The sequence below is a fragment of the Phocoena sinus genome, chromosome 4 (genome assembly GCF_008692025.1).
Source record: "Phocoena sinus isolate mPhoSin1 chromosome 4, mPhoSin1.pri, whole genome shotgun sequence".
Taxonomy (NCBI): Eukaryota; Metazoa; Chordata; class Mammalia; order Artiodactyla; family Phocoenidae; genus Phocoena; species Phocoena sinus.
This window is the reverse complement of record NC_045766.1, coordinates 45,645,143-45,663,393: the sequence shown is the minus strand read 5'-3', so window position 1 is coordinate 45,663,393 and position 18,251 is coordinate 45,645,143. Positions and strand designations below refer to the sequence as shown.

Here is an 18,251-nt window from a genome sequence, read left to right as displayed (position 1 = left end):
TGGGAGAAATAAACTATAAATATATAAAAGGACTTAAGTTTCTAAAAGGTATGATTTATAAATTTAAAACTTGTATTTTTATAATCATATAAAGTTTTTAGTTGATAGAGAATAATAATTATGTATTACTTTATTATTGTGCCTTTCAGACTTCTTTAAGCTCTAGAATTTCTTTAAGTCTGACCCAGAGGCTCATTATGTAAAAATAGATGAAATCAGGGCAGCTGTGGGTAAATCAGAGCCTTGATGCTCCCCTCATTTGCTTCTCAAGGTAGTTTCTAAGGCTGCCCCCTTCTCTAACCCTGAACTCTCTGAAGCCCTTTATAGGCCACGAATCAGAGACCTTTTGTTCAGTATTCTGCAAATTAGGGAGGGGGAGATCCCTACCTTTTTATACTGGATAAACAAACTGAAGTTCAGAGACCCTCTAACACAAAGGTCTTCTGAACTTAAACCCAGCATCTTTTAATATCACTTATTTTTATTTTATTTAAAACAATTTTTATTGAAATATAGATCATTTAAAATGTTGTATTGGTTTCAGGTGTACAGCAAAGTAATTCAGTTATATATATATATTCTTTTCCATTATAGGTTATTACAAGATATTGAGTATAGTTCCCTGTGCTATACAGTAGATCCTTGTTGGTTATCTAGTTTGTATATAGTAGTGTGTATATTTTAATCCCAAACTCCTAATTTATCCCTTCCCCCACCCTTCCCCCTTTGGTAAACACAAGTTTGTTTTCAATGTCTGTGAGTCTATTTCTGTTTTGTAAATAAGTTCATTTGTGTCATTTTTTTAGATTCCATATATAAGCGGTATCATATGATATTTGTCTTTCTCTGACTTACTTCACTTAGAATGATAATCTCTGTCCATCCGTGTTGCTACAAATGGCCTTATTTCATTCTTTTTTCAGGGCTGAGTAATATTCCATTGTTATTCTTCATGGAACTGCTTATCATTTTTAGTCAGAAATTATCTTAAAAGGATATCTTGCCCCTTGATATTTAAAACCAAACTTTTTCAGTTGTTCTCAAGGGAACTGGCACATAGAAGGTAAAAAGTGGGTGACTTGGGTACCATTTAGTGCCCTGAAGCAGTGTTTAATTATCAGATATTTTGGTTGGTTGAAAGATTGAATGCAGCCTGGATGTTAATCTCTGATTTACTTTCAGGGTCTATGGTAGGAGAAAATGACATATATTTATTTAGTAGGGCACTCAAGCATAAGATGTTATGCTAAGGACCACGTGTCCTTAGATTAGTCCTTTCCTTAGATTAAAAAATATATATATATATACACATATATATTTAAAATAAGGATTATATCAGGCAGAGAAACTGTTAAAATTCTTTTATCAATTTAACTATTTTTAATTAAATGCATTTTCATTTAACATTTCTTGCTTAGGCCTTTGATTTCTAAATACTATGGTAAATACCCATCCCCAAAAGTTTGCTTATTAGACCCCTTGAAAGTATGTGCTAAAGTAAGGAAAAATCCTTATTTATTGGCTTTTAAGTTTTCAGCTCTAAGATGATCTGGGTTGTTAGAAGAATCAACTAACCTTAGATAAGTTTTCAGTTATATGAAAACAGTGGTTTCCCAAATATCCCATTCTGCCAATGGTGTGATGATAAATTCTCTGAGTCTAGGGCAGCTCTTGAATACTCTGAGTTTGTAGATTTATAGAGCATAAATTCCTTGTTTCCATTCTGTCGCGGCAGACCTTGATGCTTGGGTTGCTTTCCCAAAATGGGAACTTATGTAGAAGGATCTTTCAAACCATCATGGGCAGTTCTGGGTCATATTGTGTGTATGTGTCTGGGGAAGAAGAAGGTTGGGGACAAAAATGATGCAGTCTAATAAATCAGGTAACTAGAAAATTTTCCAAATAACTACTGAACTTTTGGTATTCAATTATAAGAAGAAATTTATTGATCAAGGGACACATGGAATTATGAGGTTTGCATAACAGAGAGTATATCTGTATTTCCATGGTTCCATTAAGTGACTAAAGTTTTGTGCCTTGCTGTTTTTCCTGCTGACATTGTTATATCCTTGCTGTCCCAAGAACGGTGACTAATTCTCTGTTGGTTTCAGGAAAGGAAACAGGCAGAAGAGCGCGACTCACAATTATAATCTTCCTTTTTTTCTTCATGCAAGAAAATTGGCCTTTGTTTGTGGCTTGATAAAACATTTAATTGAGAAGAAGCCTTACTAATTGCATTCAGTGAAGTGAAATGCCCCCTGAATAAGGCTATTTATTGGCTAAATCACATTATCATCAGAGCTATAAATCTGAATCATCTCATCATAATGAAATTTACAGATTTTTCTTTCATTCATTTCAGTCCTTGTGTATCAGTTCAGCTTTATGCATAATGTACACACACATATAAAACTGTATATCTCAATGCATAAATGAAGTTAAGGCAATTTAAGTTATTTTAATTAATCAGACATATTAACTTTGGGGATTCTTTTATTTTAATTTTTGATGATAATGGTAATGATAACATTATGGAACTTTTCACGAAAAACTTACTGACAGTAGATGAGTGTCCAGCTGTTGGATTTCCTGATATAGGTCAAAAAGGGATACATAGACTCTCTGTTACTCTATGTCCTAGAAGTTTTTAAAAGGTGCCTTTTGTAGTCTCTGATAGAAATGAGACAAAGGTTTTACCTACAAAGAAGGGGCAGAAGCAAACCAAATTTTTTCATTCCTGTGGTATCTTTGGTTTTCTTTGACACTGATTTTAGCTTTGAGAGACAGGACTTGGTGGTTGAGAAATGAGTCTGAGTTAGACGTCTCCCCTAAGTACTTTCTTCTTTCAGAATGTCGCACGGTATTGTCTTTATTTGTGTGTTTTCCCCTTGACTGTGAGTCCTTTGAGGGAAGACACCATGTCTTATTTACCATTGTAACTTCAGTACCCACAATAGGGCTCACAAAGGAGCAGCTAAATAACTTGATTGAAGGCACAAATACACTTTGTCCTATGATGCAGCCATTACATTACTTACAGTATAAAATCCATTTTGGAATTCTCTTCAGAGAATAAATTCCCTTAGAATTTCCTCTAAGGAATTAAAAATCTACCCTTTCAGGCTAAATCTGATTTCTGGAGGTAGAGTAATTTGAAACTAGATTTGAGTAAACAAAGTAGTTGCTTCTGCTGGCCACCATCATTTTTAGTTTTGAATGAGGTATATAGCAAAGTAGATTTGTGTGTTTGTTGGATATATGATGGACTCTGCAGACAGTCTCAAAAGAGGCATTCCAAAAATGTTTTGATCAGTGGTTGCATCGTTGGAATTGTAAAATAATCTCCCAGAGATTCGATTCATTCGATCGTGTTGACTTTAATGTCACAGTAGACTTACACTTGATTGCTCCTGTTCTGATGTCTTCTCTGCTTAAGTCTTTGAGCATACCTTCTAGGCTTATTTCCTGTTCTTCCTTCTAAAAGTTTCAGTGATTCTCATTAGTTACAGAACACAGTACAAATACTTTAACTTGGGATTTAACGTCACCCATTATTGGGCCTCAGCCTACATTTCCGAGTTTACACCTACTTTTCCCCCTCCATTCAAGAGATGTTTTCTTCTAGCGGTGAGGAAAGTTCATCCCATCCATATCTTTATATATATTAGCCCCCTTCACCTTAAAGCCCCACTTTAAATGCTGTCCAGCTTGAATTCTCTTCTTTTGCTCCCCTCCTATATCTGTAAGTTTTATAGCCTTTGTAATTCCTACCTTGTTTTATGGCTTTGATATATAGGTCTTATATGCCCTATTTGACTCCACACTATTTGAGCCCAGAGAACAGATCTCCTTGGGCCTGGACTCCTTCATGTCTCTCAGTACAGTGCTGTGCATATAGCAGAACCTTAATAAATATTTATAGGGGTTATGAGCACATGGGAGCACATACATAAAATGACGGTATCAAATGGTTTGGGCATTTATGACTATGGACTCTATTATATTGCCTCATATTTAAGAGTGTTTGGAATTTGGAAATTTTGATTCATATAAAAACCTAATAGTTGTGCATGTGATTCAGCAGTTCAGCATTACAGAGTAAATTATTGTAGAACCGTGAGTAACTGGGATACTCAGGAAAGAGGGTGTTCTGAATAATTTAATTTTCTGGCTAACTTGGAGTTAGGCAAAAAATCTTTTTTGTTTCATTTCTTGTTGAAAAATCCTTTCTAAATATGCTAATTTTTGATCTTAGGCAAAGAGCATCATTAAATTTTTCTTTGATAAATGAGTATACTTGAATGCCTTTGGGTAATTATTGCATACCTTAGTTCTCATTTTACATTACCGTATATGTAAAAAAAAAAAAAGGTTTTCCAGTTTGGATTGTGTTTCTAAGGTTCTTTTCACTACCTACCTAGCTTTGGATATTATTTTTGGCTGGGAACAAATACCTGATATATATTGTTATAATCTTAATCATAGAAAGAGCCAGATTATGTGCTCTATTTGTCTTAAGGAATTCATTCTTCACTTTCAGTTTCCACAGTCTTTTGCTATATAATTATTGGTAAAATTTTAGTTCCGTCAGATATGTTATAGTTATAACTATATTAGCATATAAATATTTGTATAACATAATACATTTATCATTTATAATAATTTCTTGTTGTTTAACCATTGATTCGATTTTTTTCCCTCATAATGTTTTCTTGTTTAAAAATTTTCCTGAGTTATATGTATTTTCAAATTTGTAACGTTAACCACTTTATGTTGACGTAATTCTTTTGCCTTTGTTACTTTTTCAGAAGTTTCCGCCAATCACAATAATTTTTAGGCAATACTAAGACAGTAATCATGAACACCAAAGATTTTGTGGTTCTTCCATGGGGAAAAGCTGGAAATTCTGTAAAGCTAAAATATAAGTAAGTGCATATGTGTTTATTACTTAAATAGAATAGTTGCTAAAGTTTCTGTATTTTATAATTTAAAGTATTCTTTTCATATGAGGCTGTTTAGAGTTGAAATAAAATTTTGTGAATTCTCATCTCCATTTTCTTCATGTTGCTCTATTTTAAGAGAGTAGGTTTGAAATATTGTAAATCTATAATGGTTTAAAAATGAGGACTAAAATTACTTATGACACAAGAATCTATGCGAATTGGGTTCATCAACTATTGAAGCAATACAACAGAAAGTTACAAATATTTTTGTAACACTTATACAAAATTAGAAAAGAATCACCCTGAAGAAACTGAAATTTAGGGAGACTGTTAAAGTGAGAGACGAGACCTTTAAACAGGGAAGAGAAATCACTGACTACCCTTGCACTTTGCATCGTTAAAGGACTTTATGTTGAATTCACCTCTCCCAGGACAGGTATCTTCTGTCCTAGATTGCCTTGGAGATGCATTTGGACTGAGTCAGGCAATTCTGGGTATCCTAGAAATTTCAGGACATGGTAGGGGTACCAGAAGGTTCAATATACCATTTCCCTTTGAGATCATCTAGAGTCACTGGGAATTCCCAAGGCCTTCCTCTCAAATATGATTCAGGGCCAGCCATCATGGGCTGGGGGCAGACTGTCAATGTTTAATTTTAGTTTCTGAGTTCCCTGATCCAGATAAATAGTCCTGTGGGTACTCAGTGTCTTCAGAGCTTTCCTAATTCTCCCTTTGCTTTTGAGATACTGTGTGGAAAAGCATTTTGTCAACTGGAAAAAGTTATATGGCATTATCATTATTAGGTTTACTAGTTTTTGGTAGGGAGGGGAGCTATCCAATTGCTAGTATTACTAATTTTACTTTTTTAATGCAAAAAGAGAAGGGACAATGCATTTTGGTGATACGTTTTAAGTCTGTGTGTATATATCTATAAACATTCATCCAACAAACATTTGTTAAGTACACATAGTCTATACACTGTGCTAAGGAACAATGGGTACAAAAGAAAGAAAGTCACAATCTTTGCCCTCAGGTAGCTTGTGGAGGATGTGAATAAGTAAAATTACATTTACAAAGTAGTGTGAAACATGGTGTGATATTAAAGCACAGGTAGCTATGAGAACATGGCCCAAACTGCTAGGCCAGGGGTGAGGAGGTCTCCAAGCTTTGCCTGAAAGATGCAGTTAGTTGGGTAGTTACTGGGTGAAACTTGTTCAAAGGCACACAGACACATAGTCTGGGGACTTTCAGACATATCCAGTTCACTAAGATTTATAGAACAAAATTGGTGAGAATGGCAAGTCATGTAGCTAATAAATTAACTTGTATGCCACACTAAGGAGTTTGGGATTTATCTTGGAGGTGAGGGGTAATCACTGTTCCCTGGCCTGCATGTCTCCCTGGTCCAGCCATGAACCACAACCCATAGAAACTAGGGCGGGAACACCCATTCTATGGTAATTGCTCTGGAGTTTCTTTTCTTGCCCTTTACTTCTTCCAAGTCTATCTTATTTGACATTGTCTCAGCAATTGTCTTAATGTTGTCTTACGTTTTGGTGTTCTCCAATTCCTCTCTACTCTTTTCCAGCCTCCACACCATTTCTGTGGGCTGTTTCTGCCTCTTGGATTTGTTGTGTTGACACGGTCCCTGTGGGATCAACTTTAGTTGCCCTTCTGGCTCTGTGTCTAAGGATGTCTCCAGGAGGAATCTTTTGTCTTGCTCCAGACCCATGGAATTGCACCATCAACTTGACCACTTGGTCAGTAGGCCAGTTGCTTTTCTTCAGTCGCACCCCCTTCCTCTACCGTAGTGGGGACTTTCAGAACATCAAAAGTTTTGTAAGCAAACAAATGACACAATCACATGTGTGCTTTTGAACTCTTCCTCTGGAGGCGATGTGGAAAGTGTTGTGGGCCACTGAGACTTTGGGCCACTAATCCTGAACTGTGTCCCCAGCCCACCCCAGAGTGAATTAGTTCAGGAAATGGCGTCACTGGTCTCCTGGTTGCTCTTGAGATTATCTCAGGTTCCTTCCTTGTCCCTTCCTTGGTCAGTTACCTACTTCTGGTCAGTCTCCAACTCCAGTTAATTCTATTTTCTTATATTTCTCAAATGTTCCCATTTTTCTCTCCAGTGTCTCTGTCCAGTCAGACCAGCACAGTCTCTCTGTTATTAGGATTACTGAGATAGTCTCCTAACTGGCTGCCTTGCTCTCAGCCTTACACCCTCTGATTAATATTCCATTATACAGCCAGAGTGAACTTTCTAAAGTGCAAGTATTATTAAGTCTCAATTCTCTCAAAACCTTTTAAAAATTCTTATTGCTAATAGAATACAAATCCCAATTCCTCATTATGGCCTACACAGCTCTTCATAATCTGGCCACTGTCCACCTCAGCAGTTCCATTTCTTGCCACTCTCCCCGTCCTGCACTTAATGCCTGGGCACATGAAACTTCTAGTTCCTGGACCCACAAATCACTCTTTTCTACTTGTACCCACACTTTTCTTTCTTCCTGGAACACTGCTCTCACCACTTCCCTTTGACCGGCTAAGTCCTTTCATCCCTTGGGACTCAGCTTAGTCTTCACTTCCACCAGGTACTGTTCCTATGGCCCCAGGGGCTGGGTATGTGCCCTTTCTCTGTGCTCAGGTATCTCCCTGTACTTCTCCAATGAAAACACCATTATACTATACTTCAATTACCTTCACGTTTGTCTACGTTCCTGTCTATAATGGAAGCTCCATTGGGTCTCACATCCTATCACTTACGACAGTGCTTGTTTGTAGTAGGGGCTGAATTACTCCTTGGGGAACAGATATAATGAAAATAATGCCTCTCTTTCTCAATATCTTCACCAGCTTCTCTGAACGCTCTAGACAGTTTTCGCCTCCTGTCACTTTCCATATATCTTCCTGGACTGTCCACTTGGGGACATATCTTTGGCCCGCTTGCTCTTTGGTGGATTGCTCACCACCTCTCAATTATTTCCCTCTCTTATCTTCATTATTCTTATTCTGGTTCCTTGCCATGGCACACATACCCAAGTAGCCCACACTACTTGATTATAATAAGACACTAATGAAATAACGAAAGAAGAGATTTAAACTCATGATAGAGAGTGAAAGCTAGAGAACTAGGTTGGTTTGCTTCTTGAAAGAGAGACTCAGTGACTGAGGCTGACAAGGGACCAGAATTGTAGAATGGAGAAAATAGCTTGTGTCAAAAGCTTGATGAACTTCAGATATTGTTACGAAAGCTCTTGTACAGGAATCTGTAAGGGGGCTCTGCTCTGTCCTCTGAAACTTTTCTTCTTGTTGCTTCCCTTCAGTGGAAACAATAGGTGATGCTTGGCTCAGTTCCCATTTATCCCTTTGATGGCTCCTGTTCCAAGACCCTTGACAGGGGTTTTCTTCCTAATAGGCTCCAAGCAGGCCCTTCTCTCTCTCTCTTTCTCTTTTTGTATTATACATACATGGCATAAAGGTAGAAATTTATCGAAGTTTTCCAAGATGATTAATTTAGCAAAAATGTGTATTCTGCCCATACAGAATAGTTATTTTAAACACTATGATTCAAAGTATTAATACTTGAATCCTTTAAGGACAGTATGAAAATTAGAAAATAATTTTTATTTTATTTTCTATTTGTGTGTCATGGATATTTGTACATATATAAAGACATAGCTCATGTATAACATGAATTATGATTTGAGACCTCTAACAATGTAATAAAACAAAAGTCTAAGATTTGGAGCGATACCTTGCTTCAGGAGAATATTAATTGAAGGCAAATGCTAACTTTAGAAACCATATTTCAAAGACTACAAAGGAAGTAGTTAAAATAGTTTTTCACATATTTATTATTCATAATTTTAATTAAGGGCAAACCATAATATAAACTTAGTTTGCCTTTTTTTTTTCTTTTTGGGGGGTTTGTTTGTTTACCCCAAATGAACATTTTGCATTTAAATCTTATTCAGAAATGCTCAAGAACTGAGAATGGAGAAAGTACAGTTAGAGTTGGAGAACCAAGAGATGGAAAAGAAACTACAAGAATTCCAAGCGACAAGGAGCAAAGAAAAGGAAGAAAGAGGGTGGGTGACATTTGTAGAGGATTTTATAGGAATAAGATGAATTTTATTATAAACTGAAGTCCTTATGTCAAGAACTATTTTGTATATTATTGTCACTCCAATGACTGTCCGTCCTGAATGAATCATTTCTGGCTTTTCCTGATGAGCAAGCAATATTAAATTTCCCCTACTTTTTCTCTTTGTGTCCCTTTCCTCTGAACCTTATTTGGTCTTACATGTTCTTATTTCTCTTCTTACATTCCTCTTCTGAACCAGTTATAGTCTGGAATGTTGAGGACAGCAATGCAGAACTTGCCCTTTGCTCCCATAAAATTGCCATGAATAGGAGATTGCCAGTTTATGTGTAGGGCATTTTTATTTATTAAAAGACTTTTGGGGGGCAGGGGTTAACATGCACATAGATAAGAATCATTCAGACCCTCACGTATGTCTGAAATATTTTTAGCAAATGTGCTTTAGCTGAAATTTTATTAATGAGACTTCTCTAATATTATGCTTGCATATCTGTACTAATTTTACCGAGCATTTTGCTTTGTTGTAAAAATAATACATAAATATAATTAAAATCAAGTATAACTGATAGTTATATAATGAAAATTATCTCTTCTTCACTTTAGGCTGACTCCCAGCCCATTGTGTAGTACCACTTTTAACAATTAAAATGTTTCTTCCCACAAATGTCTTGTCTTTGTACAAGCCTATGTATATATAAGTGTTTGAATGTGTGTGTGTGTGTGTGTGTGTGTAGGTTTGTATCTGACATGTCTTTTACATTTTTCAAATGAGTTCATCTATAAAAGTCTGTGGATGGAGTCACATTCTACTTTTCTACTTGATATATCTTAGTGCTCTTGCCACATCAGTGCACAGGGATCTCATTCTTTTAGTGGCTGCATAGTATTTCTTTGTGTGGCTATAATAGCATTTATTTTTCATATCTTTATTAAGTTTTCAGTATTTTGTGATTATATATGCTGCCATGAATATGCTTCTACATATATTTTTGCTTACATCTATAAGAGTATCTATGGGATAAATTTCCACCCATGTAATTTTAGGTCAAAGTATATGGCAGTTTACATTTTGGTAGACATTGGAGAACTCCTTTCAAATAGGCTTCAAAAGTGCATAACTTTCTCCTACAGAGAATGAGTGGGCATATTTCATATGCTTTTGGTGGTACTAAGTATTACCAGACTCTTTGTGTATTAAATTTGCTTTTGTTTAGTATTCAAAATGATGATTCTCAAATATCTATAAAGTACCTTCTGAACCATTAAAGAAAATTCAAAGGTTTATTATAGTTTTAGTAGTGTTTGTCTTTAGAGATTAACTCTGTGAAAGAGTATTCATGAGCTATACACACAACCTTTCTAATAACCAGAGTATTGGTTTAATCAAAGTCATCTCAATGTAGTACATCCCAGGTGACAAAGTTTATTCTGTATCTTGCTGCTCTTATCCTAATGATCCAATGGCCAGTTCTCTTTTTTTATTGTGTTTTTTTTGGTTTTTCGTTTTCTTTCTTATTTTTTTAAAGATTTTTTTTTTTGTGTGGCATGCGGGCCTCTCACTGCTGTGGCCTCTCCCGCCGCGGAGCACAGGCTCCGGACACGCAGGCCCAGCGGCCACGGCCCATGGGCCCAGTGGCTCCGCGGCATGTGGGACCCTCCTGGACCGGGGCACGAACCCGCGTCTCCTGCATCGGCAGGCAGACCCCCAACCACTGCGCCACCAGGGAAGCCCTCTTTCTTATTTTTTTAAACCTTCACTAATTTGGATTTAGTTTGGGCTTCTCAGTGGATCATGAATATATCTGTGAATCAGAGTTCCTGAAAGCAGCCCCCAAGAGTAAATGTTCATTAGTTGAGGAACCTTTTCTAGATGTTTTCAAAAATGTTCTAAAGCTTGACTGGGTTTTCAGAATAGTTAAATGCTTTTCTAAGGTCACACAGATAGTAAATGTCACAGCCGGAATGAGAACCTGCTAGTCACTGGTCAGGAAGACGTAAAGTCTGGTTATCCAATCTTGGTTTTATGATTTATTATTTCTGTGGCTTTGGGCAAGTTTTTCTCTCATTATTATTTAAAATGGGAATTGGCCTCCCTGCTCTGTTGACTTCAAAAGATTTTGTGAGGCTCAAATAAAAGTACTTTGAAAACTGTAAAGCGAAACAGTTTGCCTTCTTTGAAAGCTCTGTTACCTTTTGCTGTGGGAGCTAATTTGAAGTCTTAATAGGAATTCATCACATAGTAGATCTGCTGAATTTTGGGGGGTCTTGTTTTGCTTCCTTTTTCTCTTTGCATTTGTGAACACTTAGCTTTTAAAACTGCATGACAATCTGTAACATTTCCTATAAATCAGTAAAGCTATCTTTAGTCATTGTAAATATCTAAAAAATGAAATTCTTCATCTGTGTTTGGACATTTCACTTTTATTCATTTCTTCTCAAAAATTCCAAATATAACAGAGCTATATTTTAGAATTACTGAGGATATTGTGGCATTCTTGATATTTCATTTTCATTTTGTGGTGGTCTGTTAAATGTTAACAACTGAATTTCCATTTTCTGAAACAGGGAAAATATATTTGTTTTCATTAAAAGGAGAAATATATTTAGTAATTACATTTTGTCTTCTGTTCATATATATTGAAGGTCAAGTGGATGTCGCTGGAAATCTGCACAAGTGGGCAGATTGGGTAATCAATCATGCATGATGTCACAAAATAAAGGAAATGTTATTAAGGTAAGAAAATACCATTTGATTCTTAGGCAGTTTGCTGAGAAGATATAAATTATTTTTTCAGATCTTGCATTCCCTTCCATACTTAAGAACCTCCTATTCTTGTTTTAACAAGTTTGCATGTTATTGGATTTCAATTGTATTTTATGGGCTAATATGCAACTTTCACTATTCAGATATGTTTTTGTTTTTCATCTGAAAGTTGATTTTTAAAAATTCATCTTCAGGTGAATTTTCTAAACTGAATTTTTCCATTCAGTTCAGTTCTGGTTTTTAGTATGTGAAATAGAACTATGTAGTTCTATATTAAGGTGAAAGCAAAATTATTAGATATAACAAAGGACAGACTTTTTTCTGCCTTTTTGTTATATCACATTTATTTAATGTATTTATGTTCTGCTGGAATAATAATTATTCATAAACTGTTGATTCCATATGTGAAGATACCCAAGGGAAAATGCTTTAAAATTCCCCAGCCATAGAATTGCTTTATCTTTACTGTGTATTGTAAAATATAACATTACATAATATTTAAGGTTAAAGGCAAATGAGTGTCCTTATGTAAAGAAAACTGTTTTGCTTCTGGATTCTTTAGTACAAAATCTGTGACTTTGTAAGTTTTAACTTCTATAGCTTTTTCTTTTTTATATACCTATCATTAAACTTTCATTGGGTCGGTTGGCATCTACAGACATCTTGGCACTTCTAACATTTTTGGCTTAGAAAAGGCATTTTATTCTTTAGTGTCATTCTCTTACTGAGATATGTTTCTTTAATTTTTGCATTAAAAGTTTTATAATCCACTTTGCATTTTTCATTATCTTTCTGAGACAGTGTTCCATACTTTAGATGTTGTTGTAAATATATTAAAAGTGCTGACTCTGTGATTATTGATTTATTTATTCAATAGCATTTATTAATGCTATTTATTTATTTATTTTTGCGGTACGCGGGCCTCTTACTGTTGTGGCCTCTCCCGTTGTGGAGCAGCAGGCTCCGGACACGCAGGCTCAGCGTCCATGGCTCACGGGCCCAGCTGCTCTGCGACATGTGAGATCTTCCCGGACCGGGGCACAAACCCGTGTCCCCTGCATCGGCAGGTGGACTCTCAACCACTGCGCCACCAGGGAAGCCCTGCTATTTATTAATAGCATTTATTAATGCTTCTTTGTCTTATACTGAATTATCCTTGTTCTCAAGGATATCCTTACCTAATGTAAAAGATGATGCACATATGTAAATATTTATAGGAAAACTCACTATGTAATTTTTGCCCTGTAGTGTATTTGTGCTTGGGAAATAATAGTTTAGCTCTACAAATATTTGAGAGTGTACTAGATATATTTGTAAGGAAAAGTGATGAATAAGTCATAATGCCCATTCCCATAAACCTCATAATTGATGATGAAAGCATGAGGGGTTGGGGAGTTACAGAAGGTGGGAGTAGAAATAAGATTGGGCAGGAGGGTAGGAGGCCTGAATACCAGACTCAGGAGTGTTGACTTTTTCACTGGGTGAATAGAATTCCCTGACAACTTTGAAGCAGGAGAGTAGCAAGTTTAAGGTAATGATGTATGATGGTTGATCTTGTTAATATCCAGTGCATTTGAAGTTTATATAAGTAGAGTTTAGAGCAAATGATATTCAAACTCTTTTGATCATGTACCACAGCAATAAAGAATATATTTTGAGGGCTCCCCTGGTGGTGCAGTGGTTGAGAGTCCACCTGCTGATGCAGGGGACACGGGTTCGTGCCCCGGTCTGGGAAGATCCCATATGCCGCGGAGCGGCTGGGCCTGTGAGCCATGGCCGCTGAGCCTGTGCTCCGCAACAGGAGAGGCCACAACAGTGAGAGGCCTGCGTACCGCAAAAAAAAAAAAAAAAAAAAAAAAAGAATATATTTTGAGAATGGACTTTCTATCCATGAATTTTTTATCTACTTATAAATATAATTTATTTATATACATACTAATATGTCATGTTCATTGTAAAACAAAATATGGAAATTAATCAAGGATGATATAAACATGAATAGATACTTCTTTTCTTCTCTTTGATCTTTTCCGAGCTCCCTCAGGCATGCATACATGCTGCTTTGGAGGCCACTGATATAGAAGCAGAGAGACTATTTATAAGTCTATTAAAAGGTCAGATGAGAAGAGTCTGAATGAGAACGTAGCAGAAGAAATATAAAGGAAACATGGACCCAAAACACAGTGAGAAAGGAAAAGAAGAAGTCAAATATATAACTGGTATTCCAGGATGAATTGCCTAGGAGATAGAAAAATAAAGGAGCTGGAAAGAAAAGTTCTGGTGTTTAGATTTAGAGCTAGATAGTTGGCTTCCTCCTTCTCTCCCTCCCTTCTACCCTCCTTCTCTTACTTTCTTTTCCCAGCTTTATTGTATAATTGACAAGTAAAGTTGTAAGATATTTAAAGTGTACAACACGGTGATTTGATATACATATACATTGTAAGTGAATTCCTTCTATCGAGTTAATTAACACATCCATATTTACCTTGTTTTTTTTTTAATAAAAACATTTAAGTTCTACTCTCTTAGCAAATTTCAAAGATTTCAGAGTTTTGTTTGCATTCTCATGTGTTAGTTGAAGCTGAGAGGGTAAATGTGCTCTCTAAGAATTTATAAAAAGGATAAGAAAGGTGTAAAGGATAAAGGGCAGGTATGAAGGATAAAGCCCAGAGAATATGGAGGCAAAGAGAACTTGAATATTTATTCACTATCTGTTTTATACCAGTCAACAGTGCTTTTCCTGTTACATCTCATTAAGTGCTTATATCACTCTTAAGAGGCAGTTGTTATTTTTTCCAGTTCCACAAATGAAGTAATTTAACATCAAAAAAGTTAAATAACTTGCTCACGTCAAGGGTCAGGGCCAAGATTTGAAATGCAGGCTTTCAGGCTAGTTTTAAGATAATTTGCCAGCTCTCCAGTAAAGGGAGCCTGAGAAGAGAAATAATGGGAGAAATAGAGTCAAAGTAATGTAATTTCATAGGAGATGAAAGTAAAGGAGGACATTTTTAGAAAAAAAAATGGAGAAGTCAACCTTGATTGATGTATTCGTAATGAAAAAGTTGGGTTTAGTTTTAGCAGTGTTTCTCAACAGGTGGCAATTTTGTCCCCCAGGAGACATTTGGCAATGTCTGGACACATTTTTAGTTATCACCACTGAGAGGGATTTTTTTGATTAATGGTGTGTAGTGGCTACAAGCCAGGGGTGCTGCTGAACATTCTACAATGCACTGGGGAGACCTCACGACAAAGAATTATTTGGCCTAAAATGTCAGTGGTACCAAGAACAAGAAACCCTTTGGTAGACTATATAGATTAAAATCCTGACTCATCTCATTAGCTTTGTGATTTTAAACAAATGATGTAACCTTTCTTGGGCTACTGTTACCATATTTGTAAACATGCATAACAGTACTTGCTGACTACTCCACAGAGTTTTGAGCAAGGTGTGAGATAATATGTGTGAAACCAATTGTAATATTAACTGAAAATCACATTAAAATGTTTATTTACGGAGAATGAGAATTTTTAAAAACAATAAATTTGATTTGATGGTTGGATTGTTATCAGATGTAAAAATATATTTCAAGTGGTTGAAAAAGAAAGGCAGGTGGCAATGAGTAAAGGCTAAAGTTTCAGTAAACATGAGGACAGAGGGTGATCTCTCAAGGCTTTAATAGGATCAAGGAGACTTTATATATATAATACAAAAATATATAAACAAATACTATATATATAAATACTGTGTGTGTATATATATATATATATATATATGTGTGTGCATATATATATATATATATATATATATATATTTAGAATCATGGGGAAGATGTGAGCCACTCTGTAGCTGAGGGATAGATTCACTAGTGGAAGAAAGATTGAAGATTCAAATGAGAGAGGTGCCAGTTGCTGAGGGCTTTGAAGAGGTAGCTCCTTGAGGAGAGCCTGGCCAGGGGAAGGAGGGCACATTTTCTCTGAGACAAGAAAAATGGAAGAGAAAACAGGTGGCAGTAAAGGTACATTTTTAGAGGTTGTTTTTGACAGGCGGTAAGGCAGGAAGCTGTGGAAAAATACTAATAGGAAGACCTTGACATTCTTAGTAAATTTGAAGGCAAGATCATCTGTTCAGATTAAGGAAAGGAAACGGGGTGGATCTGAGGTTTTTGGAATGGAGAAGATTTGGAGTAGCCAAATAATGTGAGAATCATGTTTGAGGTTTAGTAGCAAATGGATGAATGGATTGCTGAAGAGCCATAAGAGCCCACAGGGCTTATTCAGCATGGATTTGTAGGGGACCCAGTTGCTATTATTTCATCACAATGGTTGGTAGATAATGGGAGGTCTAAGAGGAAGGAGGTAAGGAGATTGCAGTTTGCACTGAGAAACTCTGAGTTTGGGATTTTGAAAGTATGGCCATTCAGATTGCTGCTTAGGTCCAAGGTTTGGTCATAATGGTCAGGTGGCTGAGGAGGCACTTAGATGTTCATAGTAGTCAGCACGTCGGAGGGTTTTCAGCATCAGGATATCAGGTGAACATGGACAGTAAAGTCTCCACGATCATCACCCAGAAATGTGCTGGAGAGAAATACTGAACAGACTGCTGAGGTTTCAGGTGGAAGAGGATCCTGGGTATTGATAAAGGTGGTAAGTGGATGGTGGGGACCTTCAGTAGAGGCAACTTCACGTATTGGTGAAAGCGGACCAGTATTCTGGAAGCAGCACTGGGGAGCAAACAGGGAGAACATTTTCCTTCTCTCCTGGTGAGTGAAAGGGGGTAGAAATGGAGCTCTTTCCTCTGGAGAGTTCTGTGGAGAAGGTTGAGTGTGAGGAAAGGTGGGTCCAGTTACTGTGAACTTTTGGAAGAGATATTTTAAGGAAATTTTTAAGGCATAAGATAAAGGACTTTAATAAGGGCTTCATGGAAGGGCAGAGCAGCCTGGACGGAAGGACAAGTAGTGGAGAATGGCAAAGGTTGAGTAGCTAATTGGATTAAGAATGAGGATATTTGAAAAGGTGGCTTGTGGAAGGAGTGTGGGCCCAGCATGGTGGATTAGGACATTAGTGGCAGGATGGAGGCATTTGTGAATGCCAGGGAGGCCGATGAATACAACGTAGTCTGACCCCAAGGGCCCAGATGATATGTCTGCGTGGTAGAGACACTAAGCTGCCCTGACTCCTGATAGGACCCCTTTAGCATCTCCTTGTGGAGTCATAAGTGGGTTAATAAGGTATAGGCTTCAGTATATTGAATTCCTGGTGTTTTATATATACACACATATGCATATCCATATATCTTTATGGTGTTTGTCTGTGTGTGTGTGTATCCCTGGTCCAACCCTACTCCACCCTCATCTCTTTCCCCAACAGATAAAAATCAGACTTAGGAGGAAATTCTATTTGCCTAAAAATAGTAAGCTAGCAGTTTGTTCATTGAAATATTTGTATACAGTTTGATTCATATGAAGTAAATATGGCTATATTCATAGAGCAGAAAAATATTATTCACAGTAACAAGAACAAAGTATAACATGTCCCTAGTAATGAATTCATTTTGCTTTGGTATATGCATTCTGCCCAGGTAGCCTATAAACACATAGATCATGTTGCAATTCAGATGTATCATTAAGGTAATAGTATTGGATAATTTGGTTATAAAAAATAGGATTAAATTATCTGTAACTTGTACAACACTGCCAGTTTAAAAATAAAAGTGTGGTTCACATAAAAATTGATTATTTCAATTCTATTCTCTTGTCTGCTGTGTTTGGTACATAGCATTTCAGCAGCTCCTTAAAGAATGGGAACAAACAAATGCCCTTTTGAAGCAAAAGCACTAGATTCACTGAAAATAATTAGGCCTAAATTTTCAAAGATGACTGCAGTTGGTACAGCCATAGACATAGAGGCAACCATGATTCTCATATTCTCATGTACAAATTGGGCAATTGAGCATGCAAATTGAAAATTGAAAATGAGGCATGAATTGACAGTGTGTGTATAAGTGTGCGCCATGCTCCGTGAATGTCTGTGTACTTCAGACGTTGGTTTTAATAAGACCAAGGCAAGTATGTGCAATTGGAGAGTCTGTTTTGTTTCTTAAACTCTTAAGATCCAAGGATTTTAAGTGATTATTTATTTGAAATACCTATCCATAATTGTTACTTACTCAATTTTTTTGGCTACAACTTGGGAAAGTCAGGGATCACAAATAATATATTTGAAGGTTATGCCTATGATGCTTAAACATGTGGTTCTCTGATTTGGGCAATTAAGATAATAATATTAGCTTCTACAGTTATGTGAGCAGAATAGCTTAGTCAGAATTCAGCTTAGATTCAGTCTACACAAATATTAGGCTTTGTGTGTTTCAGAAAGATCAGAGATAGAAAAGGCTTACTGAGCCTTTACAATATCTGAATTCCAGTGCTTTCCT

The 18,251-nt window shown here is 36.4% G+C and overlaps 1 protein-coding gene across 4 annotated transcripts in view; it reads left to right on the top strand.

Annotated features, from left to right (window-relative positions):
* The window catches only part of ZBBX (zinc finger B-box domain containing), a 113,519-nt gene that overhangs the window by 1,470 nt on the left and 93,798 nt on the right, over positions 1-18,251 (top strand). For all 4 annotated transcript variants that reach the window (XM_032631242.1, XM_032631243.1, XM_032631241.1 and 1 more), the window contains exons 2-4: positions 4,809-4,925; positions 8,927-9,040; positions 11,698-11,788. In XM_032631242.1, coding sequence (XP_032487133.1) covers positions 4,858-4,925; positions 8,927-9,040; positions 11,698-11,788 — 273 coding nt within the window. In that variant the 5' untranslated portion in view covers positions 4,809-4,857. The remainder of the gene's footprint in view (positions 1-4,808; positions 4,926-8,926; positions 9,041-11,697; positions 11,789-18,251) is intronic.